Here is a 26,526-nt window from a genome sequence, read left to right on the forward strand (position 1 = left end):
CATACCCAGTGAATGAGGCAGAGAGGGACGAGTGTTAGAAAGGACGTAGAGAGGAACGGCCTTGAGTAATTCCTGTCCGATGGAATTAGTAGCTTTTCCACAGAATCTCAGTCAAATTACATGGAATCAGATTACCAAGGATGTGGCTGCTCCAAAATGCCAGAATAACATCATGCTATGGGCATTATAACCAACATGGAAAAAAAGAAAATAACCTTTAGCGGTCACTCTTATCACTCTAATATTGAAATTCTAATAAATATTTTTACATATTTTTAGAGATAGTTGATATATATATATATATATATATATATATATATATATATATATATATATATATATATAATGAAAACATAAGATGTTTTGTCTATAGAAAAAAGGCCCACTTTTCACAGCTGCTCTGCGTCTGAGAGCTTCTTTCTCTTGGCTATTTATTATAGACTCCATAAGGAATACTAAGTCACTATCACTTCAGTTGAAAGGCAAAATGCTGTGACTGAGGCAAAATGTTGTAGCCGCCTCTCCAGCTAAAGATACTGGAGTTCTGAAGCCTCTAGACTGCAGTAGATTAGATAACAGGGAGATGGCTTCACTGAGCTGAAAGCTTTGTTTCATTATGCTGATCTGGTACAAGCTTCACCCTCTCTGTATTGACTGTTGTACGTGAAACTGCAAAACTGGCCTCAGGTCAGCATGAAAAGCAATCATCTGCCAGGACCTGATGTGGCTCGGTCTTCCTTATTGTGGCAGGAGAGTGGGCTTTGCTGCTCTGTCGGGAGGGCCGGCGTCATGGCAAGGTCATGGGTCATCTGAAGGTCAGTCCAGCTACCATATGTTCCGTCCATCTGTGGGTGCTGTCTGGTAGGCGTGCCTGCTCCTGGAGAGGGCATCTGGAGCTGCCATGGTGATGCTCGGAGCTTGGACCTGTCTCTCTAGCCCAGGGATTCCCAGAGCTGCTGCAGTCTAAACATTAGGCAAGCCAGAGGGTAGGGGGCCAGTTTCTCAGACCCAAACGAACCCTAAGTCTACATAAAAAAGTCATTTTCAAATGAATCCTAACTCATGATTCATGCCCGGGAAACCGGTCCATTAGGTTAAATCCAGTCTTATTTACTTACTTAGTGAGCAGGTGAATGACTAATGAGTGGAGAAGAGATCAGCTCTTAGCCCAGAAGTACCAGCAAGAGCCAGGACATGAGAACTTTCTGACAGCGTGTTGTTAGTTACGCGTAGGAGTACCGAGAGTCACTGTAGAAGTAGTCAGTGTGAGAGAGACAGGAGGTCTAGGGGAGGTTGAGAGAGAGAGACCGAACAAGAGCGCTCAGCGTGTGGTCAACTGGGGTCATCAGCACCTCCAGAGCTTCCCAGGCACAGTTTTCTGCACGTGTTGGCGCTCTGCTCCTGGGATAGCATTAGGCCTGTCATGATTATTGCATAATTGTCCGATTGCGATTATTTGAGCTGACTGCAATGATTTACTCTGAGTGTGATTATTTTCTGTAGTAATTTGATTTCAATTGTGTTGAGACACAACTGAGTGAACATAAGAGCATCTGCTTCTTTATTTCAGTATGCATACAGAAATCCAATAAAATGCTCTTTTCCCCAAGTGTGTAGAATCTGGTGTCTGAGGTTTTAGTTTCGCACTGGTGCTATGAGGTTAATGTAGCTAACAAAAGAAACCATGAACATGGTTCTGCAAGTCAATACTTGTCTTTCTGATGCTGTCTCAAACCTCGTTGAGTTATTAAGTAATCTCAGGCAGCTTGCTTATGTGCTTTCTGAGCCTGCACATGTATAAAAATGGTTGGAAGTGCTGACAGAATCTAGACTTCGGACGGCTGCTAAGTGTTCTGTGGAGCCTAGCGTTGAAAATAACTCAAGTGACTGTTCCATTAAACATGGCGTGTTGTCGTTGTGTTAGGCGATCCTATGCATTAGTTAATATGTGCTGCAGAAGTGAAACCTTCCTGCACAGCATGTGAAGACACTATTTTGCGTCTGATCGAACACATTTATTTTCATATACAGTACATTTTGATATTGATCATTTATTTTCAAATTATTATAAGCATGCTAATTTCATTCAATATATTTTCCCAAGTGTACTGTTCAATACATTGCCTTGTGTGTTGGTTGTGTGTGTATATGTTATTATAGTATTTACAGGCCTACAGGCATACAGATAAGTAGATAGTTAATCACAATGAATTGTATGACCGTTAATGGTGATGTCCTGGGTGCTGAGCTGCTTTTCTACTGGAGCATGCATATCAAGTGCTGCAGCTTTGCTTAGTGGCACGCTGCAGAGAGCTGCATGTGTTTCTGGGAAACGCAGTCTCTTAGGAGAATATTGACAGGACCGTGTTGTGCGGGCCCCACACGTCATTATGGCAGTCTTCTGCACTGTTTTCATTTTCTCCTGCCTACAGAGAAGCTCTCTACGGATCATTTCTGCATATGGAAGCACTGAAGGGAATATGGCTTGATGGCATGGTTGTTTGTTTTAAACATGGGCCCCTGGGGTGCAGTGCAAACAGGTGTCGTGTCCACATTACTTATACAACCCCCACATTGGGTGAGTGCTTTACTGGGCAGTGCTGGTAATGTTTAGTGCTTGTGGTAGACCAGGCTTAGTTAAGGCAGCAGAGCCCAAGAAGTGCACACCACTTAGTACAAATGAATTGATGTCAGTGATTGCTTAATGTGCCTATAAATTCCCCAGCGCTGTGCTGTGTGTGCATGCTCGCGGGTGCAATTGGGCGTGCACGTGCACACGAGAGAGCGACACTGAGCCAAGAACCCTGGACCCCGGAAATGAGCCTGTCTAGCTGCCATCACTTAATTAAACGCAGGGTAGCCTCAGAGAAGCCTCAGAGAAGCAACGTGCGTTCCCATGCCAGGCGTCGACGTTGTAGCGTGCGCGCGCGGGATGCTCGTCATCGCGGCACGCTCGGTGGCTAGCCGTCACACGCGAGCTCTGGCGTAACGCCAGACGAGAGCAGGAGGGATTCAGTGACGGTCAACATGGCACGGGACAGAGCCGTGCTCCATGCTGTACACGTGGCTAGGTCTGCAGGGATATTTTCATAATATAAGACTAAAAACGTTTTTTTTCAGCTGAGAAAAAAGTTTTTACACTGTGAAAAACCAGAAGGTGTCATTAACACCCACCAGATCCAGACTATTGTCTATATCTAAGAACTAAAAAAAAAGATTTTTTTTTCTTTTTATAGGATGGCCATTTTTCATAAAGAGTAAACTGTTATTCTCTGTTATTGTAATACTGATATGGGACATTCGTAGAATCAGTTTTGAGATGGCCTAGAAACAGCTTGTTCTGACCCATTTGACTTTTTTTTTTCTGTTTAGCTCTGGATACACCCATGTTTTCCTGCTCCACAAATAAATAGAATGATCAGGATAAATTAGGTGTGTTACAGAAAGGAAAACATTGCACTGCAGTGACGGAGCTGCGGCGTGTTACAGGCTCAGGACTGGGCTAACACTGCAGTGATGGAGCTACGGCGTGTTACAGGCTCAGGAGTGGGCTAACACTGCAGTGATGGAGCTACGGCGTGTTACAGGCTCAGGAGTGGACTAACACTGCAGTGATGGAGCTACGGCGTGTTACAGGCCCAGGACTGGGCTAACACTGCAGTGATGGAGCTACGGCGTGTTACAGGCTCAGGACTGGGCTAACACTGCAGTGATGGAGCTACAGCGTGTTACAGGCTCAGGAGTGGGCTAACACTGCAGTGATGGAGCTACAGCGTGTTACAGGCCCAGGAGTGGACTAACACTGCAGTGATGGAGCTACAGCGTGTTACAGGCCCAGGACTGGGCTAACACTGCAGTGATGGAGCTACAGCGTGTTACAGGCCCAGGACTGGGCTAACACTGCAGGGATGGAGCTACAGCGTGTTACAGGCCCAGGACTGGGCTAACACTGCAGTGATGGAGCTACAGCGTGTTACAGGCCCAGGACTGGGCTAACACTGCAGTGATGGAGCTACAGCGTGTTACAGGCCCAGGACTGGGCTAACACTGCAGTGATGGAGCTACAGCGTGTTACAGGCCCAGGACTGGGCTAACACTGCAGTGATGGAGCTACAGCGTGTTACAGGCCCAGGACTGGGCTAACACTGCAGTGATGGAGCTACAGCGTGTTACAGGCCCAGGACTGGGCTAACACTGCAGTGATGGAGCTACAGCGTGTTACAGGCCCAGGACTGGGCTAACACTGCAGTGATGGAGCTACAGCGTGTTACAGGCCCAGGACTGGGCTAACACTGCAGTGATGGAGCTACAGCGTGTTACAGGCCCAGGACTGGGCTAACACTGCAGTGATGGAGCTACAGCGTGTTACAGGCTCAGGACTGGGCTAACACTGCAGTGATGGAGCTACAGCGTGTTACAGGCTCAGGAGTGGGCTAACACTGCAGTGATGGAGCTACAGCGTGTTACAGGCCCAGGAGTGGACTAACACTGCAGTGATGGAGCTACAGCGTGTTACAGGCCCAGGACTGGGCTAACACTGCAGTGATGGAGCTACAGCGTGTTACAGGCCCAGGACTGGGCTAACACTGCAGTGATGGAGCTACAGCGTGTTACAGGCCCAGGACTGGGCTAACACTGCAGTGATGGAGCTACAGCGTGTTACAGGCCCAGGACTGGGCTAACACTGCAGTGATGGAGCTACAGCGTGTTACAGGCCCAGGACTGGGCTAACACTGCAGTGATGGAGCTACAGCGTGTTACAGGCCCAGGACTGGGCTAACACTGCAGTGATGGAGCTACAGCGTGTTACAGGCTAACACCGCTTGGCAGTAAATTAATTGGGACGTGCAGGCTGGGAGGTGAGGAGGGGCACTGAGGAAGGTTTTTGATGTTTGGAACATGAGCTCATGGTTGGGGGTCCCCTTTGATCCACAGAGAAAAAAAACAACCTTGTAATCTTAGAGAAGTTATTTATTAATTTGTGCTTATTTATTTGGATTTCATTGCATTTCTTCTTTGAAGTGCTGGTGGAGCCGGTGGGTTTCTGACGTCCGCGTGACTGAAGTGTGCAAAAAAGCGTCTGGGCTTTTAATGAGATATGCGCTGAGTCACAGTGGAGAAGCAGGTGTTTGGAAGTCAGCAGTACTCCTGTGTTTTTTTGTTCTTGTCTGACATGTTTGACATTCCCTGAGCTATTTTGTCTCCTCTCCCTCTCTGGAGAAGAGCGGCGACCTGATTGTTCAGTGTGCCTGTGCGGTTTGCGCGGCTCTGCGTATCACACCTTACCTTGCCCTTATTGGAGGGAAAATTTTTAGAGGAACTCATAGCTCATTCCTTCCAAGCCCAGTCAGATTCTAAAGGCGAGAGAGAGAGAGAGAGAGAGAGAGAGAGAGAGAGAGAGAGAGAGAGAGAGAGAGAGAGAGAGAGAGAGAGAGAGAGAGAATTATTTCTTTATTTTCTTTTCACTTCTTTACCTTTCTCATCTGGATGTCTTTCAGGTACTCTTTCAATACCAATTGCAGTTCTTTTCATGTTAATTATTATTAAGATTGAGTTCTTGAGTTCTTAATTTCAGCAATTTCAGAAACCAGCAAAGGCTTGTTAGCTTGAAGTGGTAACGCTAACCTGTATTAATTGCACAACTCTATAGAGAACCTTTTACCTGTTGTCTTCGTATGTAAAAGAAAGATTTTTCCATGTAATAACCGTAAGACCGCATCTTCCAGGCCTGTGTAGGTATGTCTGTAGGGGTCATGTCAGACACCTGTGAACAACATCCCTGTATTAGTAAACTTTTCTTATTATATATAAATGATGGCACTGTGTAACTTGCCCTAGCACAGCTCTGACATGTGGCCTACGTGATGGCACGATGCTAAAAGCAGACATAAAGTGCACATAGCAATACCGGTATTGCTATAATAAGAAAACACTTCAGGTGTTGATAGCACCAACACACACACGTGCAGCATGCGGTGCCCTTTTATGCCATATTTAGGCGTATGCACTACACTCTCCCCTGGGGTGAACTGAAAAGAGGGTTAATTGTTAACAACACTAGAACATTTCCTGTGCTGCGGTGGACTTGACAAGCTTTGCCTCCGGAACATTCACTTACATTAACTCTGTGAGCACGGGAAGTGGGATGTAGGCTCTGCTAATTCTGTTTTCCTGGACCCAAGGAAGTTCTAGAGTTTTTTGGACATGTTTCAGTGTCCACTGGGCTATGTCAGGGATGTTTAGCCTTGTAGACAGAGGCAGTAACCGAAGGGCTTGCAGTAACCTCCAGAGCCAGAGACTCCTGGCACCACGCAAATAAACGGGGAGAGAAAAGAAGATGAAATGATAAGATGATGAGATCCAAGAGCTAGTTGACAGTAAGAGCATTTGACCTTTGCCTTCAGCTGTCTGGCAGCTCGCGTGGGCTTAAGTGGCGATACTCTGATGTGCTTAAGCGCATGTTTCGCGTCTGTCTATTTTCCTGTTTCGATCTCGACCACAGCCGTGCCAAAGTGTCTCATGCAGTGGTCTGTCTTTGTGGCATGTCTTTTTGGCCAGACCGTGTTCTGTAGATTGCACTGCACCATGCTAGTGCAGCGAGGCACTCCCGATGCCTGGAAGAGCTAGCGGCGGGGGTTCTGACTGCTCCATTCCGCCTGCTCTCCCCTCAGCTCATGTGGAGAACGAAGAGCAGTACACTCAGGCGCTGGAGAAGTTCGGCGAGAACTGCGTGTACCGAGACGACCCGGACCTTGGCTCTGCCTTCCTCAAATTCTCCGTCTTCACCAAGGAGCTCACCGCCCTCTTCAAGAACTTGGTGAGAGAAGACTGTGTGTGTGTGTGTGTGTGTGTGTGTGTGTGTGTGTGTGTGTGTGTGTGTGTGTGTGTGTGTGCGCATGCATGCATGTGCATGTGCTATGTGTTTACTGGCTAGGATAAGAGCGTCTGCCAAATGCCGTAAATGTAAATGTGTTATTTTAGTCTTGAAGAACAAATGCATTATGCGCATATTTCCTTCCTGCAGCCAGTGCACTGGGGCCATCAGCCTGAATATAACCCTCTCTCATTGGCCAGTGGGGCAGATCACCTTTCATGAGCATCTCTTGTTTCCTTCACTGTAATCCTTTTTATGAGTGTCGGTCCTGGCACTTCCAGACACTCGGAGCATCTAGAACGGTTGAATGGTGTCGGAATTTTACTTGAGTAGATTCATTGCCCCATCACCCAATTTATATTCCAAATGGATCCTGTTGAACTGATTATCAGAATCCTGCTTGGTTCCCCAAGCTGTTTGGAGCGCTTCCTCTCCACATAATCGCCGTCACAGCGGAGCGCTGCAACCGAGGAGAGGAGGAGTTGTTTAACGCGCACCTCTTCTTCTAGTTTCAGAACATGAATAACATCATCACCTTCCCATTGGACAGTCTGCTGAAGGGAGACCTTAAAGGGGTGAAGGGGGTGAGTAGGAACGTTCTGGAATATTAGCAGTGTTGACTATTAACACGGTTTCACCAGGCCCAGACGCTTTTCTGGTGTTTTCTTTTTGTAACGCTGAGTTTAGTATTGTCTGCTTTATCCCTATACACAAGTGCACAGGGCTGTGAAAAGAACTGTAATATTCAACAGTAGCAGACAGGAATGAAAATAATTGGAAGTAAATATTGCACCAATAGCAAAATGCGCTAAAATATGTGCACAAATAGCAAAGAATGATAGTAGTAAAATGGCATGGATAGTAACTGGTTTGCAGTATCAAGAGAGCTTGGTAATCACACAGCACTTCAGCAGTGTGTGACAAACCAGAGCTACACAACAGTAAAGTGCGAAAGGGTGGAGAACAAAACGCAGGGCATTAAACCACTGGGCCCGTGGAAAGACCCACGGCTTCTGTGCCAGTTTTCCACCTGCTTGAAGCAGAGCGGTTGTTGTTTCACAGCCCATGTTGTGTGGGAGGCGAACAGTGAACAGCCAGCACGTGATCTCTGCCACGTTCGCTCCGGCCTCTCAGGGTTCGGGGAGAGGATGTCATCCCGGTGCCGATGCCGTGAAAGACCCGGAGCGTGTCGGGCTCGGCGAGGCTTCTCTGTTTGACTCTCGTGCCAGCGTGAGCAGTGTGTGTGCGAGTGTGTGTTTGAGTGTGTGTGCGAGCGAGTGTGAGAGGGAGACTGACAGACAGCTGAGGTGTGTAGATGGAGCCCTCTTGGCCCATCATTCCCCATTAAGGTCTGTGCTGACCTCCTGACCCCTGGTCCGTGCGACTGCCCTCGTGGGGCGTGCCAGGCGGTTTGCTCTTAAGGAGGCCGCTTCTCGTCTCCTTGGAGACTCCCTCCTGCTCTCTTTCCCGCTTTCATTCTCCCTCTGTTTCCCTTGGCAATGGGGCCCAGCTCGCCGAGAAAAGCAAACGTCTCCCGGAGACATGGTCTCCCACAGCTGTGACGGGTGTAGTTGCCGGGTTGTCAAAGACTTTCAGACCGAGTCCAGACCTGATGTGGTGGAACCTTCCTACTGGCTCTAGGCTGTTCTGGTTCTGCTCCAGCCCGTGTGACGCGTAGAACCTCAGGGCCAATTATAGATGCATAAGCAGGACTGAGCAGCTGTGAACCTTTCTGAGCGGGAACAGCACAGTATAGGACTGGAAAAAGATGTAGTTCAGAGTGGATGTCTCTGACTACCACTGCCCAATCTGCAATGGCCGTCCTCGATCTTAAACTGATAGCAATGATAAATGCTACATTTCCTTTGGCTAGTTTTGAGCGAGCTGGAACCCCTTTTAACATAGATTGACCGAACTCTCCCTTTGTGCCTTACATTTATATGTAAATTTTATTCTTGCATTCCCTCACTGAGGCGAGTGAGAGTGTGCCCTCCGAGTTCACATTTACATTTAAAGCATTAAGCTATTACTTTTATCCGGCATTTTACTGACTGTATGTCTGCCTACTGGGAATCAACCCCATGACCTTGGCGCTGCTGGCACCAGGCACTACCAGCCGAGCTACAGTAGTGGGTTGCCATAGTGGCCGTGGGTTTGAAAGCTCTGGGTGCTGGGATGCTGATCGGCTCTGTCGGAGACCGCCACTAATGGCTGGAGACTACGAGCTTCAGTCCAGGCTACCTTTGCAGCCTTTCTTGCTCTGACCACCGTGGTCTGTTTGACGAGAAGCGTATCACTGCAGGCAGGACTGGTTCCAAATGGGCGGGCCATAACTCCAAACAGAGTGCTTTGCTATTGGTTGTTGAGAAGTCCCAAACAGCAACTTTCTGTGATGTGGGGTTTGGTATTCCTACTGTTCTGGTATTCTGATGTAATTAATTAAACATCGTATTACAGTGGTTTCCTTACATACAGTCAATATAGAGAAAACTAACATATCACTGCTTATTTTTGTAATCTAAAATGTGGGTAGTTAATTAGGCCACACAATGTTGGATTACAGTGTGTATGCTGTTTTCGATTACGACACAGCTCACCAGCACCCGATCCACCACTGCCAGTTTGTCCGCCCAGGAGACATTTCAGTTCAGGTGTATTTTATCTGCCCCTGCAGAGACAAACCTGTTTATTATGACGGAATCAAGCGCAGCTGGGTTATGTAGACAAAGGAATATCTTGTTTAACCTAGCTTATCTGTATTGTGTCTTAAAGGAATATAGTAGACAAACTGGAATTGGATACAGTTTGTGGCACTAAGATACAAAGAAGCATCTTATTGTTGATAGTTCATCGTCTAGTTATATTCGAGCAGCTACAGCTACATAATTAAGATGAATATTAAAGCGTCGTCATCGCGCTGAATGTGCCAGCACTGCCGTTTCGCCGCCGGTGTGCAGTGTTTTTATGAGTAAACCTAAGTTTGCAGTCTATGTCTACCTAAAGTGATGAACACAGATTGGCTCATTTTCACATACCTTATATGAAACGCAATCGAATACTCGGCTTATAGATCCCAAGGGTCTGAGCTCCATGCCTACAACATCAATAATGGCTTCTAATCATACCTTTCATTTTTTATTTATCATATTATTTTGTCGTAGGCCTATAGCCTCAGTTAACTGATGTGTTGTCATCAATTGGATAACGTTTTGCACGATTACCAACTTTTGGCTTATCAGATGATAACACGCAGAGATTTCGTTTTCTATCATGCTATTTATATTTCACATTAAAAGTGCATATTATATTTAATGTATTTAAAACTATTGCTTATAATTTAAAAAAAAATCAACATTTCACCGCACTGAAGTTAGAAGTAAAGCACATAGCTTTGTGCTTATTTACATTTCAATGACAATAGAAATGACAATTATAACTCCGTACAACTTGAGGGTTAAGGGTCTTGCTCAGGGGCCCAACGGTGGGGCTTGAACCAACAACCTTCTGAGTACAAGTCAAGTACCTTAAGCAGTGAATTCCCTTCATACCTTGGGAACAAGTTTGAAAATGAGTTTTTCCGTTGGTATTTGGGACGGCTCTGCCTTATGCACATCCAGAGAGAGGCATGAGGATGGATGGTGGGACCCAGCCTGTGCGCTGACCTCAGGGTGACCCTCCAGGCAGCAGGCTTCTGGGAAGTCCTGAGTCTGTATGTGCGTGGGCCTTTGAGCACCCTGCCGCCTGCCGCGCTCACGCACGTACCCGTATGTGTGCGTGCACGCGCATGTGATTAATGCCCAGCTCGGCATTCACTGGCACTGTTGGGTGCCTCTGCGCTGACCTGCGTGGAAAGCCAGCCACACGTGCACTGCCAAGACCGGCTCCTTTGCGGAGGCTGGCCGGGTCCACGGAGCTCCTGTGACGCCATTCTGGCTTTAATGCGAAGTGCACTTCGGTTGCCACGGATGGGCTTCAGGGCAGAGGGGTGGCGGCCTCTGGACCCTTAGTCCTGCAGCATCCCAGCTGCCTGTTTCAGCTGCTTTGCCTCCCTGGCCTGGAGGAGTGCAGTCTGCGCTTCCGTTTCATTATTCTGGTGTCTTGTCCCATGAGTAACATGACCACTCTGTTCTACATCTCACGTTCTTTCTTTTCTCGTCTCTCTTTCTGGATAATTTCTTTTTTTTTTTTTTTGCCAAAGTGTGTGTGTGTGTGTGTGTGTGTGTGCGCTCATATGGACAATCTGTTCTTGTTTTGCTATCTTTCCCCTCTCTCTCTCTCTCTCTGTATGTGTGTGTTTGTGTGTGTGAAGACCAGTTCAGTATATAAACTCTAAACATCTTTACTGAAACTCAGAGATATCTCTGAAACAGTGTTATGTTGGAATCAGTACAGCTTTTCCTACTTGTAGCATTATGTCATTCCTGGGCCTGAATATTAACTCCCTCTGCCAAGTGTGTGTATCCTGTGGAACCATGATGTAATGCTTCATATGGGCAACAGTGGCCCCTTAGTCAAACATCAAACACTTAATATTGCTACTAATGCACCACTCCTATTTCAGGCTGGGGTAGGGGGTTCTGCACACCTTCCAACAAACAAAAGAAAGAACGTAACTGTTTTGTTCATTAGAGGAGCCTGTTTTCGTTCGGTTTGTTCACAGGCAGCTGTATTAGAAGCTTGACTGTTTTGCGTTTTGTGACTGTTTTTCCTTGTTCCTTGTGTGTGTCCCTTGCAGGATCTGAAAAAACCTTTCGATAAAGCCTGGAAAGACTACGAGACCAAAGTGTAAGCCCCATTACCCTCACCCTTCAGCCGCCAGTCGCTAGACTACACCTGCCTGTTGTCATCGCTGACATCAGGCCCGTGTCTGGTTAGCAGGGCTAGACACACACAGGCGAACAAAAAGTGCTTTTGCTGTTCGCTTTCATAGCAAGTGGAGATTAACTGTGGGAGTCAAACTTATGCTGACTCATAAGAATTTATGAGACCTAAATTTAAGTCATCTGATAGCACTTTCACCAGTAGATGAATGAAACAGAGGACAGTGGCTTGTTCATCCACTGTAACTGTGCTGTTCTGTATCCCTGAGCCATGCCTTACTTTGTGATGAGGAACGCTCCCCTTCATCACCTCATCTCCTCTTCTATAGTTAACTCTTGTTGACTATCAATATTTTTGTCCACCCTTCACTGTATGGGTTTTTTTTTTTATAGCATTTTTATATATTTTCCAAGCTGCAAAGGACATTCTTTACTAAAAGGGTAATGCTTTTTCTTATACTGCGCCGTTTAACTAGATGAACAGAAGCCAGCTTTTTATGTGCTGTTTAGTTTGATGTCGTCATTTCCTGTCATTAGCTGCTTGATTTGCTAAGTCCAGCAAGTGCTTAATTGAGGACCCCACCATCCAACACCCCCCCCCCGCACCCTGCGCTCTGCACCTCTCCCAGTTCCACTGCCTCTCAGTTCCCTGGGGGTCTGTACACTAAAGGCTTTTGCTAATCCCTGGTAAGTGTTGACAAGTGTCTTTACATTTCCAGACAAAAGGGAATGTAATACTGTTTAGAGCGGCACGCTGGTATGTGAGCACCCCATCATCAGCGTAACCATCTGTTTATATCTGTGAGAAAGCGCTTCACTGTCTGGCTAGTGTCATTCAAGCCATGGTCTCATAAGCACTCTTAGTGCTTTGAATCTAATTACTGTATGCAGATGGTCTAATGAATACTGGAGACCAAAATTCCTTAGCAGGAAAGCTAAATAAATAAAGCAGAATTGTCCTTTGATAACCCACTGGCCTAAAGGATTAGTAGTTCGGCAGGAAGCATTGGGTTCTAATAATTTCTTTGTCAATTACAAAACTGTTTAACTTTTTAACAGCATGGCTGGCTTCATGTGAATGTCAACATGCAAAAATGTCATTTCCATAATTCATGGGTCTTTCTTCGGTGCTGTTTTGTTTTCATATGGTTCTAGCTTTTGTTATTTACAAGAGCTTTAAAAGACAGGTACAACTCTTCCACAAGAAAATTCACTCTTCCCATATAAACTATTGCCATTGGTTTAAAAAGAAACTTTTTTGCTGACACTGATATAGCTGGATAGTATGAACTCAATGTTAAAAAAAAATGTGAATGACTCCTTTTTTTGGTTCTTCAGCAGGAAGTGATGTGGCAGTATATGAGTGGCACTCCGGTTTAATTCTGGCAGCTTGTATGTCCGATGGAAAAATCCTGGTTACTCTGTAAACTGTTCAACGGCTACCACATGCTAACACACCACTTTTTTATTGCCTGAATCCGTTTATCTTCTGCTCGTTGCTGTTTCCACTCACCATGTCTAGTCTATGGGTTTGAGGAATGGCTTTGGGTTCTGTCAACATCTTGACAAAGATGAAAGACCCAGCGAGCTTTAGTCACTGGCACAGGTTCCAGAGGTGGCCATTAGAAACTTGCTTTCTAATGGATATAATTGATAGTCACAAAAGGGCTTTTTACTTCTGATCCTTAGCTTTCATTAATAGCAAGAGGTACACCCAGTTTTTTTTCCTCTTGTGCAGTTTTAGGTCCCCAAAGCATAATGAATGTTGGTATATGGCTTTTTAAAAGTGCCAAAGATATCTACGATGTGTGAATGGCTCATCTCCAGTTTGGCAGTGAGATATTACAGCCTAGTCATGGTGCTGACAGCCACGGCAGTGGTAAATTGGCATAATTAACAGCAGCTGCGCCTAGAAATGAGGTGGCAGAGCGAACACAGCAGGGCTTCGGAAGGGACCGAACCGAGCAGCTGGACGCCGGCTTGAGGGGGCACGCCGGGGGTCAGTCGGCAAGGCCGACGGCCTGCTGCTTCCAGCCTCACTTCCTTCAGCCAGTCGTGCGTGAGAGAGGGTCCTGGGCTACCAACTCGGGCCTCGTCCTGAAGAACACCGGCCGGCATGCTGTGGCCAGGGCATCCCACTCCCAGGCGCATCCGAAAAAGCTGCAGCAAAGCCAATGCCAACTGTACAAGTGGAGCAAAATTGGTATCGATGAATAAATCTAGACATGGTTAAGCAGGAAATAATCTCTCAGATGAGGTAAAAGGCCTTAACTAGACCTGGGGTGCTAGCTCTGGAGCCCTGTGCATGTGATAGGTCTTCCTTCCCAAGGAGGAAGCCCTTTATCCATAATCCAGGGTGTGATATGCTGTCGGGGCATATGGGAAAAGAATGCCCTGTTGCATGATGGGTACTTCTGAGTATGGGAGTGAGGGTGGGATATAAAGGGTCTGATTCCCACCTCTTCTGCAGCACCAAGATCGAGAAGGAGAAGAAGGAGCACGCCCGGCAACATGGAATGATCCGGACGGAGATCAGTGGGGCAGAGATAGCGGAGGAGATGGAGAAGGAGAGGCGCTTCTTTCAGCTTCAGATGTGCGAGGTGAGGAGGAGGCGTGGTGACTGCCGGAGAGAGCAGAATGGAGGATTCTGAATGCAGAACTCCGGCATTGTGGTGTCTCCACTAGTAATGAACTTTCCCCAGCTAGATGGATTTTCCATCTGGCTTTTTGGGAAGATGTATTATGCGAGAGCTCAAGAGGTTGCAGGTGTTGCATTGTTTGAGTCAGTTTTATGTCTGGTTGGTGTTTCATTGCAGTACCTTCTCAAAGTAAATGAGATTAAGGTCAAGAAAGGCGTGGACCTGCTGCAAAACCTCATCAAGTATTTCCATGCACAGTGCAAGTAAGTCCCCCGTCCTTCCCTACAGTCTTTTGTTTGTTTGTTTGTTAAAGAAGAATGGGGTGGTGGTGGTTGAGATGAATACTGTCCATTTCAGAATTGAAATGCTATGCCTGAAGCACAGTATGAAACATAGTACTAGTCAGAAGTCTAGATACACCTACCATTTTGTTTTGACTATTTTCCACATCTTAGAATAATAGAACTACCAATCCTTTGAAATAACATGGAACTATGTGGTGACCAAATGTGTTAAATGAGCCAAAACTCTTACACGTTTAGACTAGTCCAAGCAGTCATTGCTCTCGTGGGAGGTTTGCGCAGTTTTGGAATTCTCTCAACCTGCTCCATGAAGGAGTCGCTTGCCAACAGTCTTGAAGTTCCCACACATGCTGAGCACCTGTTGGCTTGCAAACCAAAGTTTGAAATGAAGGGCTATTTTTTCTGGAAGAGCATTTTGAAAGACATGTTTAAAAATGTTAGATGTTTTGTTTTGGAGATAAATTTACCCAGAGACAAGACTTTTCCGTTCATATTTGTGTTAGAAACAAATGCAAGCAGTAACCTGTAGTCAGGTGTGTCCACATCTTTGAAAAGTACTATGTCTATGGAGAAAATCTAAAAATGGATCTACTTTTTAATATGACAGACGTCTAGTTCCTAAAAATACTCTTTAGCTTCCCCAGTAGTATGACAGAGGATGTATACTTCTAACACTGAAAGGTTAGAAATGACCTCATTCTGTAGGTTTTACCCAATTATTTCTGAAGGTCGGGTGGAAATTGTTACTTGGAGAGGCAATTTTTAGTTCAGATAGTAGCTCTGTAAGTGTGTGTGTGTTTGTGAATGTCAACAAGCTCTTAGAGAGATCGAATGCTAATTTTGGGTGTTTTTAAAGCTGACTAGACATATCTCCTCTCAGTTTCTTCCAGGATGGCCTGAAGGCAGTAGACAACCTCAAGCCTTCCATTGAAAAGCTGGCCACGGACTTGCACACGGTGGGCATGCCACTAGCAGAGCCATTTACATACGCTTGACTGCTGCTGGCGGTTTGTTTTCTGTTCATGGCTTTTGAAATTGTTAAAGGAAGTTGTTTGTGGATAACATTTTACACAGAGAAGTACCATAGTATTTTATTCGAATGAATGACAACACCGCCTCGGTATTGTAAACCCAAACACACCTCTTAGTGTTGAGTGAGTGAGTCTCTCATTCTGCTAGGTGTATTTTACACAGCCCTGAACATGTCTGTTATCGTGGCCGCCTGCTGACTGGGTATCTCTCACAGATCAAGCAAGCTCAGGACGAGGAGCGCAGGCAGCTCACACAGCTACGGGACGTGCTGAAGACGGCTCTGCAAGTGGAGCAGAAGGAGGTAAGTCTGGCCTGGACCCCCATCTCACCAGCCCCCCTTCACCCAGTAGCTGGGAACGAGGCCTGCCCTGCCCTGCTCTGCCCAAGGTCTCTATGAGACGCGGGGCTGCATTTCATCCGACATTCATCCTAAAACGTCCACCCGAGATCTCGTCTCGCCCCCAGTGAGCGCAGTCTGCTCTTTATAAATGACTGAAGAAGAAAACCAGCCCTTGGTCGTAATTCCATGCACAGTTTGTGCCACGAGCTCTCGGTCCTCACAAATTTAACAGCTTTCTTTAATGTCATATTAAGACACCAGAGGACAGATGCTTGTGCCGGAGCAGTGGAGAGGTTGTTTATCTTAGCGGTCGGCGGCGGTGTTTGCTTTGGCACGTGCTGTGTTTCTGTAGCTGCTGTTGTAAACCACGCGGCGTTTAACATGTCTGACAGAATGCTTTTCCACTCTTCTTTAATGCTTCCGTACTTGACCAACAAAGTCTAGGAGAGTAAGTGCCTTCTTGCTGGCTTCTTTGCATGCTTTTGTACCCGTGCAGCAGGAATGTTTGTTGCATGGCACTTGGATACTGACTTTGACAGTTACATATTAAAAACTGCCTGCCCCTTTAAATTTCCTGTCCTTTAAAAAGCTGCAAGAACTTCATTTGAGACATTGGATGAGGTCATTCAGTCATATGTCCAGTAGAGCACACATCAACCTTCACGTCACTGTTGCCGAGTTGATAAATTGGCTCACCTCATATGATAAGATATTTGACAGTGCTCTCCATATCAAATATTAATTTGTTGTGGACTCAGAAGCAGCAGCCATAGAGGGCTGATCTGACTAGCTTGAGAAGTTCTCATGTTTCATTTCTATAAACATATTTGAAATTAACTTCTGTTCCTGCTGTGTCCAAGCTTTGCTAGGTCCTTTTGGCTTGGGAATGTGTTGCAAAACAAGATCCTCTCCCTAGGGCCTCTGGTGAGGCCACTTTAGCCATTTCCTCAGAGGAAGTGACTACACTGGATAGCAAAAACAGATATTTTCCCTTCCCCACACTGTATGACCAGCCACTTCCTGCACTGCTAACCTACATTTACATACACATGTTCAGTGCATTAACATATGCTTATTTGTAGGATTCACAGGTGCGTCAGAGCGCCACCTACAGTTTGCACCAGCCCCAAGGGAACAAAGAGCATGGTACCGAGCGCAGCGGGAATCTGTACAAGAAAAGCGATGGGTGAGGGGTGTGGGTGAGCGGTGAGCGGTGTGCGTGAGCGGTGAGGGGTGAGTGGTGTGGGTGCATGGTGATGGGTGAGGGAACCTTGTTAGAGTGGCACCCAGGACATGAGCTCATATTCATTAGTCTGACTGAAGCACATGGTGCATTATTCATCACAGGCTTGGAAAAGCCTTTAACAGTAGTGAGTTTAGTTAGAAGTGTGTGTGTGTGTGTGTGTGTGTGTGTGTGTGTGTGTGTGTGTATGGAGGGGGCACAGTAGGATGACTCTTCCTTTTTCCCCCAGGCTGCGGAAAGTTTGGCAGAAGAGGAAGTGCACGGTGAAGAACGGGTACCTGACCATCTCCCACGGCACGGTGAGGGACCATGGTGCTGACCTTTCACCTTCAACCTTCTCCCTGCTGTTCTGTTACCTCTATCCCCTTGTTCTCAGCGTCTGCAGACGCGACCCTGCCCGCCTGGCTGTCTTCTGCTGCGTCTTAACTAGGAGACCAGGCAGCCTAGTGATGAAGTCTGTCAGCTTGCTCTGTTTCAGATGAGACTGAGAGATCTGATTTTCTATATTTTTCTTTATATCTTTTTACCACTTTCTTTCTTTAACTCGTTCTCTGTCTCGCTCTTAGGCAAACAGAGCACCAGCCAAGCTCAACCTTCTGACCTGTCAGGTGAAGCACAACCCAGAGGAGAAGAAAAGTTTCGACCTCATCTCGCGTATGCCGATCTTCTCTCTCACACACACGCAAACACACGCACAGTGCTGAAAGTTTGGCTCCTCTGTAAACGTGCTGAAGGCTCTTTTGTGAACTGGCCGCTGCAGGGAAGGGAGGTTTGTGAAGGCCCAGCCGGGCAGGAGGCAGCTGGCATTTCCGACCTGCGTGGCAGCCACAATGCCCTTCCTCTCTCTCAGTTCATCCTCCTTTCACAGTGCAAAGAAAGGCTCTGTTTTTCTCCTGGACAGGCTGGACGGCGCTGAATAAGAGCCTGGATGAGCATCAGGACAGGATGCCTGTCATGTTGTTGAACGCAGCGTAACCCCTTTCTGCCTAAAATGAAATGAGAAAGCTGGCTTGCCCCGTACTTCTGACTGGGCTGTGATCTCTGCTTTCCTCCGCCGCTGAGGTCCTGCTGCAGAGTTAATGGCACTTGTCAGTGCGTGCAGTACAGATGAGGCCTGGATGTAGCTGGGAGAGTCTAGTGGAATGGGTACTAAGACAGAGTCTGACACACACACACAGGACAGTAGAAGGGGAGCTTTGGGAGACATGTACCGACCCTCAGTTTCTTGGGTTCGGGAGCATAATTTGTTCAGTGTTGGTTAGCGCCAGCCTCCACACAAAGCTGCTTACACATTCTCGACCGTGTTTGTAGGACATAAAGGTTTCAAATGTTTTGTGCATTATGGTGGATATAAAATTCCTACCACCCCCACAGTGTTTGTAGTCCACAATAAACCTACGGCATCGGGAGTCCCGTACACTACAGCCCAGATGTTCTGTAGCTGCGTGTTGCACCATAGAAAACGCCCTTCGTGCCAGCAGACCTTTGATTGGCTTTAAGTGTCCCGCTCCTTTAAGTGTCCTGGCAGCAGGCGGGGCAGTCAGACAGGGAATAGGGAGCACAGGGGCTGTTGTAACTCTACACGTCTCACTGCCCCACCCGACAGAGGCCATGGAACAGGGTGTAGCCTGTACCCACTGACTCTACAGTTGTGGGGCACAGAAAGTGGTCTGATGATAACAGTGCTGTGTGCGATGGGAAGAGGGTGAGGAGTGTGACGATCATCACTGCGCTAGGGGCAGGATGCTCTGCACTTTGTGAATGCCAGAGGCCTGATATGAATGATGTGCCAGTGTCCGCCGGCTGTTTGAGAGCCGTCTTCATGGTCATCCCCTTCCGCTTCTTTTATTGCATTCCTCTCACTTTCCCTTTCTCTTTGTGTCTTACAGATGACCGAACGTATCACTTTCAGGCAGAAGATGAGCCAGAATGCCAAATGTGAGTGCATGTGTGTGTTTCAACCACAAAAAGGATACCTTTGAATATACATTTCCTTTTTCCTGAACTTGCTAATTGCCTCCTTCCAAATCCACTACTCAAGTTTTCCTCGGTGCACTCTTTTCCTCTGCACCTCTTCCTCTGCCCGTGGTGTCTGGACTCTCCTCCCCTCTCCTCCCCTCTCCTCCACTCTCCTCCCCTGTCCTCTCCTCACAGCTGGATCTCGGTGCTGCAGAACAGCAAGGAGGAAGCACTCAACAACGCCTTCAAGGGCGACCAGCACGTGGGCGAGAACAACATTGTGCAGGAGCTGACCAAGGCCATCCTGGGCGAGGTCAAGCGGATGGCGGGCAACGACGTCTGCTGCGACTGTGGCGCTCCAGGTGAATGGCCTAGCGACAGGAGGGAAGGAAGATGTGGGAGGTGGAGAGAGGTGGAGGGAAATGAATCAGAGGAAGAAGGAGAGGAAGTGGATTTTGTCATTTTGAACTTGGCCCGAAAAAGTTTCAGCCCGTCTGAGCAGGGAGATGTGTGCGTTTCGGTTGCGTTCGCTGAATGAAAATTTTCATGATAACTACTCAGTTCCGTTGTCAAGTAAATCTCGATGAATATGGCTGCTAGTGTGTGGTTTCCTCATGCCAGAATGCTGGAGATCAAAGTAGATATGAAAACATTATACTCAACACTTCAGGTCAACCAGGAACCACTATGGTGTGAAATTGAACCTATAGAAGCGAACAGATTCAATGACAACAAAGTGTAGGAATTTCAGACTCTTGGCGTTGGGTTTCTCTGACACACCACACCTTAAACCTGGCTTCAGTGGAACTTTGTGAGCATTTCTTTCCTGTTTCCTCCAGGTCCCACATGGCTCTCTACCAACCTAGGAATCCTGACCTGCATAGAATGTTCCGGAATCCACCGGGAGCTGGGAGTCCACTACTCCCGAATCCAGTCCCTCACCCTGGATGTCCTGAGCACATCAGAGCTCTTGGTTGGTGGTGCCGATCTTCTGGTGACCGTAGATGCCTCTGTTGGTGTAGAAGAATGCTGCACACGCCGTGCGGCGCTCTTTTGTAGAGTTGTGCTGAATCTTTTAAATTCCATCTGCATGGTTCCCATTTCTGTGGGACCATATTAGAACATTAAAGGTCACATGTCTGATTGCATGTGAGGGTTGTTAACACAGACATTCTGAACATTACAGAACATTACAACACATGCAGCTTTCATTACAGTCATGTGGATGAAATGAACCATACGGTGTTGGAAAGAGCAGTTTGTGTTGGAAATGCACTGTGGTTGTGGTCTTCAGTTAAAGAGTGATCCTCAACTTGGGGCGTTTGTGTGTGTTGGGTGGGTGTGTCCCGCAGCTGGCCAAGAACGTGGGAAACGCTGGCTTCAATGAGATCATGGAGGCCAGCCTGAGCACAGAAGATGCAGTCAAACCAAATCCAGCCAGTGACATGTAAGACAGGCCGTCTCTCTCTGTTTGTCTATCTCCGTCCGTCTGTCTATCACAGGGCTGACATCTGTTGTTATGGTTGTTATGGTGTTTTTCCAGACCTGTACCTTCACGCAGGCTTTAGTGCATCCTGCACATCTCCCATTTTAGCCTCCCAAGTGCTTCCGCCTCCCCATCCACTCCGCTCTGTCCCTCAGGCAGGCGAGGAAAGACTTCATCACGGCCAAGTACACGGAGAAGCGCTTCGCCCGTAAAGTGAGCCCCGACACCACCTCCAGGCTGCGCACGCTGTGTGACGCAGTGAAGGCTCGCGACATCTTCTCCCTCATCCAAGTCTACGCTGAGGGAGTGGACCTGATGGAGCCCATTTCTCTGGCCAATGGGCATGTGAGTCGACTCGCCTTTGCTCTCCGATTGGTTAAACGGGTTTCCTGTGGTTCCGCTGAGGATTGAGCTTGGTTGGGAATGTCCAAGTCGGAGTGAAATGGACAAAGACTGATCAAGAGGTGCTAAGTGAAGATTGGGGAAGCCCCATCATGTTTCCAGGTTACAGCCCTGCTGTTGTGTGCTTGCGCGCTCTTGCAGGAGCAGGGTGAGACGGCGCTGCACCTGGCCGTGCGGCTGGTGGACAGGACCTCGCTGCACATCGTGGACTTCCTCACCCAGAACAGGTACGGCCTCCCTGGACACTGCCAACCCTGCCGGAGAGCATTGAGCCCCTTGCCCAGCCTTTAGGATGCGGAAGGCGTGCGTGCAGCCCAGTCACGTGCCTTCCTTCCGCAGTGCGAACCTGGACAAGCAGACGGTGAAGGGAAGCACGGCACTCCACTACTGCTGCCTGACGGACAACAGCGAGTGCCTCAAACTCCTGCTGAGGGGAAAGGCTTCCATCGACATTGGTAAGAGGCTGGCTGGTGCCGCTTCCCATCCGCTCCGTGACCCTCTGCTGCAGTCTCCTTCCGCTCAGGTGCACAGCCTGGTTTTGCTTGCTCCCTCCAGGCCAGGATCACAGAGGGTCCCGCCTTTTTTTGGCCGCTAGGTTTCCCAGATACTTTAATTCCATTTGCTTGCATCCTTCCACGTTCCTGGCCTGTCAGAAGCAGGTTTGGAAGCCAGGGAGCATTGAATGTGGCAATAAGAGAGGCAATCCGCTGCTGGCAGCGTTCCTGCTGCAGAGTGTGGGAATCACACTAATTAGAGCGTGCCGCAATACAGCTCGGCCAAACCAGGCAGCATGGCACAGGGTGTCTGCTTGTGTGTTTGGCCAAAATTTCTCCTTTATGATAAGAGACCTGGTAGGATTATTTTACTTTGTTTAGCTAAAGGTGTAGACCTCATGTATGTGTATGTGTATGTCTATGTATATGTATATACACACACACACACACACACACACACACACACACACACACACACACACACACACACACACATATATATATGTGTGTGTGTGTGTGTGTGTATACGCTGTGAGGAGGAAGTCCCCTCTAATTCAGCTGAAAACTACTGTAAACATAAGAGCTTTGACTGACGTCCACCGCTCACTTCAGTCGTACCGACCCCATCCTGACCTTTCTCTACAGCCCCTTCCTCAGAGCACACTTATTACACTTATTTCCACGCAAAAGATTTGACAGGCTGGGAAGATCACCTCCTGGAAACTTCTGGGTCAATTATTATAGTTTTATTGTAGATTATAGATTGTTATAATTATATGATGCTGTGTGTGTGTGTGTGTGTGTGTGTGTGTGCAGCTAACGAGGTGGGCGAAACCCCACTGGACATCGCGAAGCGTCTCAAGCACCTGCAGTGTGAGGAGCTGGTGAGTTTGTGCCCAACGCTCTCTCTTGGCTCGAGATGAAAGATCCTCAAAGCCTCTGTGTAGAGCTGAACTCTGTGTGCACTCTGTCTCAGCTGAACCAGGCACTGGCGGGCAAGTTCAACGCGCACGTGCATGTGGAGTATGAGTGGCGGCTTCAGCACGAAGACCTGGACGAGAGCGATGAAGATCTGGACGAGAAGGTGCCCACCCTCTCATTGAGAGGCAGCGGTAACGTGCGTAGCATGTTTACTAAGGCTGCAGACATAACCACACATTGGGATTCTGCAGTCTTCGGTCTACATACTCGTATATCGCGAGACTGCCATTTCAGATCTGCATCCTTAGGATACATGTGCACGTGCATCTGGCTGTCCTCTTGACGACCTTTGACCCCACAGCCCAGCCCCTTGCGCCGAGAGGAGCGGCCGGTCAGCTGCTACACGCCGGCTGGGTCAGCGCTGCAGGCCGCGCCCTCCGGCCTACCCAAGGACAAACAAGAGCGCCGCTTCCTGCCCAGCGTGGTCACCAACGAGACGTACGGGACTGTCCTGAACAGCAACCCCCCTGCCGGCATGCCCACGTCCTCTTTGGCCCCGCCGCTGCCACCCCGAAACCTGGGTAAATCCCGCCTCCGCTTTGATACTCAGGATGGAAATGAAAAGTGCGTCGATGGGGAGGGAGGCGGAGTCTCTTTGGGTCTGTGCGGAGAGTGGGCGTGGCCACCAGGACATCAGCACTTCAGGCCACTTTCTAGAACAGTCTCCAAAAAGACGTGTCTGGCATGCTAGCACCGGCACCGTATGTGACGGCTCGACTTTCATTTTCACAGTACTGCTTGTGGGGAAGAACGGGGTGGAGTTCAGCAGCTGTTTCCTCATTTGAGAAATTTATATTATCCTGCTTTATGGAAGAGAGTCGTGCCGAATTTCACTGAATGACTTCTTAATCTAACAGACAGCGTGCTGCCACTCGCTGAGTGTGAACTCTTGTCAACGCCTGAAGGGTGTTTTCATCGTGCTGTGTTCATCCGCAGGGCTGTTATATCAGGGTTGTATCTCATCGTTTTATAGGGCCTTCCACCGCAGACACCGTAGTTGGTGGAGGTCAAAGGTTGAAGGGTCATAGGAGCTGTTGTAGTGTGCGGTGCTTGGTTACTGAGGTCTCGTCTTTCAGGACAGGAGGCCTGCAGTTGCGGATTTCGCGCCGGGCCCCGTCCTCTCAGCCTCTCATGTAATTACACCCAGATGCTGCACTGCTGGCCTGGTGCAGAGAAAAAGAAACTGACGTGCATTCCGGAACTTTCTCGAGGAACCAAACACAATGTCCTTTGTAATGTGGCGAGGCTGAGCGAGCCGCTTGTTTTTTGTGGCTAATGTCTCGCTATTTCTCTTTCACTCTCTCTCTCACCCTCCCTCTCTAGCACAACTGGCTGGTCTCCAGGGTTCTCCAGTGTGGAAGCCTGGCTCCGTAGACCTGGCAGGCAGGCAGAGGTCCTCCTCGGATCCGCCCAACATGCACGCCCCTGTGCCGCCCATGCGGGTCACCTCCGCCTCCCGTGAGTCTGCCCTGCACACCGCAGTGGAACACCGTTGAGCCCTGTGACGAGGATGCTTGGGTCTCTTCCACTTTGTCCACTTGACTTGACAGTAAGCCACAGCAATAATGCTCTGCTCCCTGTAGTCATAGCACCAGCTGCCCCGCCTCCTCCTGTCGCTAAGACAACCGGTGTGATGGAGGCCATGAACGTGCACCCCAAACCGGGACAAGTGCTGGTGGGACAGAACATCAACAGGACCACCGCCCCCAGGTCAGAACGGGGACGGACGCGCACGCACGCACACACACACACACACACACACACCTTTCTAAATGATTCATCTAATATGGGTGAAAATCCTTAAAATCCTGTTTCATACCCATAATGCTGGTTCAGGTCTAAAAGATCTGTATGTCTGTGCCTATAAACGTATGAAGGCACCGAAGAAAACGCAGGTCCCCGCATACACACACATTAACACGGACGCACTCTTTGTAACCCCCACCTACTGCGCTGAGCTGTGTTAGACGCTCCCAATCCATACAATGACAAAGTAAGGATAATGCAGATTTTCCCAGGTACAAGCCTGCTTTTCCACTGTAGGAAAGGCCAGGTCACGTCAGGCCATTCTTGGCTGTTCCGGGATTTTGAGCCAGGTTACGTTTGCACTGGGCAAGCAGGACTAGGAAGTATTTGAGGCAGAGGTGGATTCTAGCCACAATTATGTCACTAAACAGTTCCAGTCACCGAGGGCTGTTTTTAGTCTGGGCTGTTTTTAGTGTTTCTTTTTATGTGTGCAAAATAGCACAGAACATATTCAAATATTCAAATGAGAATGTTGATGACGGGAGCTGGCAACAGGAAGAAGCTCTGTTTGTGTAGAGCCAGTCAGTGAAGCTCAACCCCAACAGTTCCGCAGCTCTGAGCGCGGTCAGCTAACAGCGCTGAGAAAACGGTGCAGGACACGGCGTGGACGTGCCTCGTGCCGAACCGCCTCCACGTGGGAATGTGGCCGGAATAGTTACCGTTTGGTCCTCTGAGTGGAAAGGAGGCAGCGCCTCCCCTCTTTTGCCTGGACCGCTCCAGCGCACGGTGCCGCAAGTGTCTCTCTAGCGACCCTGCCCATTGGCCGCAATAAAATGATGGAAAAGATGCCCACAGGGATCTGCAGCTCTGCCGGGGTCATTAATTCTTATTTGAGACCCGTTTTCAGGTGCGTAAGGATGGAGGGGCAAAGATGTGGGACACTTAGTGTGTTTAATGCCTCCCCAACCCCCTCACCCGCTCCATGTGGCCTAAATCTAGGTTCTCCAGCTCTGTGTCATGGACACTTAGCTCTGAGAAGTGAAGCTTCTCCTTTTGTTGATTGCAGCTCCGACAAAGGCGTCAGCAAGGGTCCACTGGTGCACTCGGACTCCATTGAGAGACCAGGTAGATGTCAAAGAAACTACTTGAACTGTAAGTGGATGGTCTGCTGTTATAGTCCAGCTAGTGTAGTTCTCTCACCGTTCAGAATAAAGATGTCTGGCAGGTTCCAGTTGAGAGCAGAACTGAACTGTTATTGTGTTTGGAAGTGTTTTGTTTTCACTGTGATATAATTTTCCTCTGTTTCGGCGAGTAGCAAGGGAAGTTCCTGGATCTCTTCAGAATGCGACTGCTCAGGCCCTGCCTCCTGGACAAATGCCCAGGAAAGTGTACCCGGTAAGTCTTGTCACGTTGAGAAGAAGCTCATGAAGTTCGAAGCTGGAAGCTGAGCGAGGACAGCGCTCTGTGGAGACATATTCGCCAAAGACAAAACTGGAGTTTCTATATCTGTGACAAATAAGTCCTCTGTGTGTGTGTGTGTGTGTGTGTGTGTGTGTGTGTGTGTGTGTGTGTGTGTGTGTGTGTGTGTTCGTATGTTAGAAACAGAGGCCCAAGCGTGTGAAGGCCATCTACAACTGTGTGGCAGACAATCCCGACGAGCTGACCTTCACCGAGGGCGAGATGATAGTGGTGGACGGTGAGGAGGACCAGGAGTGGTGGGTGAGTGTGAGCGCGAGTGCGTGCGAGCGTGTGTGTGTCGTGGGAGTTGAAGAAAGGCCTGAGAGTCCCAACTACGTCCGAGGACAGCAAGAGAAAGTGCGGGTCAGAGACGTTTGCGTTTTCTGGAGCTCTGGTTTCCACGGCCGCCGGGACACACGTGATGACCTCATCCTCCTCCTGGTGGCTGTCCTCTCCTCCGATATCTTCCTCTGCGCCTCATCGAGAGGGCGGGCAAATCTCTGAACCTGCACCCGTGGGCCCCGAGAAGCGCCCGCCCCCAGAGACGCACGTGCAGGCCCGGGGAGGAGCGCCTCTCCCCTGCCCGTGCCTGAGTTGTTTATCAGCCATAGCAGCTGCATACATCCTTAGCACGGGAAGTGAACAAGGGGTCATTTGTTTCCAGTGGAAATGCCACAAAGCTCTAGCTTGACTGCATGTGTGACTTTTGGTGTTGTCGCTCGCGTTCTGTGTTAAAGCGCTGCGGCGAAC

At 48.4% G+C, this 26,526-nt stretch overlaps 1 protein-coding gene across 9 annotated transcripts in view; it reads left to right on the forward strand.

The window, feature by feature from the left end:
* The window catches only part of asap2a (ArfGAP with SH3 domain, ankyrin repeat and PH domain 2a), a 44,136-nt gene that overhangs the window by 15,700 nt on the left and 1,910 nt on the right, over positions 1 to 26,526 (forward strand). Inside the window, exons 1-26 of one of the 9 annotated variants that reach the window (XM_081722375.1) lie at positions 6,077 to 6,377; positions 6,672 to 6,817; positions 7,384 to 7,458; positions 11,610 to 11,659; positions 14,165 to 14,294; positions 14,511 to 14,596; positions 15,516 to 15,591; positions 15,882 to 15,968; positions 17,090 to 17,193; positions 17,480 to 17,549; positions 17,817 to 17,904; positions 19,140 to 19,188; positions 19,405 to 19,571; positions 20,049 to 20,182; positions 20,562 to 20,656; positions 20,851 to 21,040; positions 21,239 to 21,324; positions 21,437 to 21,552; positions 22,408 to 22,475; positions 22,568 to 22,708; positions 22,874 to 23,093; positions 23,896 to 24,030; positions 24,156 to 24,282; positions 25,385 to 25,470; positions 25,634 to 25,713; positions 25,918 to 26,037. In XM_081722375.1, the coding sequence (XP_081578501.1) occupies positions 7,393 to 7,458; positions 11,610 to 11,659; positions 14,165 to 14,294; positions 14,511 to 14,596; positions 15,516 to 15,591; positions 15,882 to 15,968; positions 17,090 to 17,193; positions 17,480 to 17,549; positions 17,817 to 17,904; positions 19,140 to 19,188; positions 19,405 to 19,571; positions 20,049 to 20,182; positions 20,562 to 20,656; positions 20,851 to 21,040; positions 21,239 to 21,324; positions 21,437 to 21,552; positions 22,408 to 22,475; positions 22,568 to 22,708; positions 22,874 to 23,093; positions 23,896 to 24,030; positions 24,156 to 24,282; positions 25,385 to 25,470; positions 25,634 to 25,713; positions 25,918 to 26,037 (2,571 nt within the window). In that variant the 5' untranslated portion in view covers positions 6,077 to 6,377; positions 6,672 to 6,817; positions 7,384 to 7,392. Of the gene's footprint in view, positions 1 to 6,076; positions 6,378 to 6,671; positions 6,818 to 7,383; positions 7,459 to 11,609; positions 11,660 to 14,164; positions 14,295 to 14,510; positions 14,597 to 15,515; positions 15,592 to 15,881; positions 15,969 to 17,089; positions 17,194 to 17,479; positions 17,550 to 17,816; positions 17,905 to 19,139; positions 19,189 to 19,404; positions 19,572 to 20,048; positions 20,183 to 20,561; positions 20,657 to 20,850; positions 21,041 to 21,238; positions 21,325 to 21,436; positions 21,553 to 22,407; positions 22,476 to 22,567; positions 22,709 to 22,873; positions 23,094 to 23,895; positions 24,031 to 24,155; positions 24,283 to 25,384; positions 25,471 to 25,633; positions 25,714 to 25,917; positions 26,038 to 26,526 lie in introns of those variants that run through there. The other 8 variants (XM_081722368.1, XM_081722369.1, XM_081722370.1 and 5 more) reach the window with 8 other exon arrangements.

This window comes from Electrophorus electricus, chromosome 10 (assembly GCF_041902795.1).
Source record: "Electrophorus electricus isolate QZ-2024a chromosome 10, ASM4190279v1, whole genome shotgun sequence".
Classification (NCBI taxonomy): Eukaryota; Metazoa; Chordata; class Actinopteri; order Gymnotiformes; family Gymnotidae; genus Electrophorus; species Electrophorus electricus.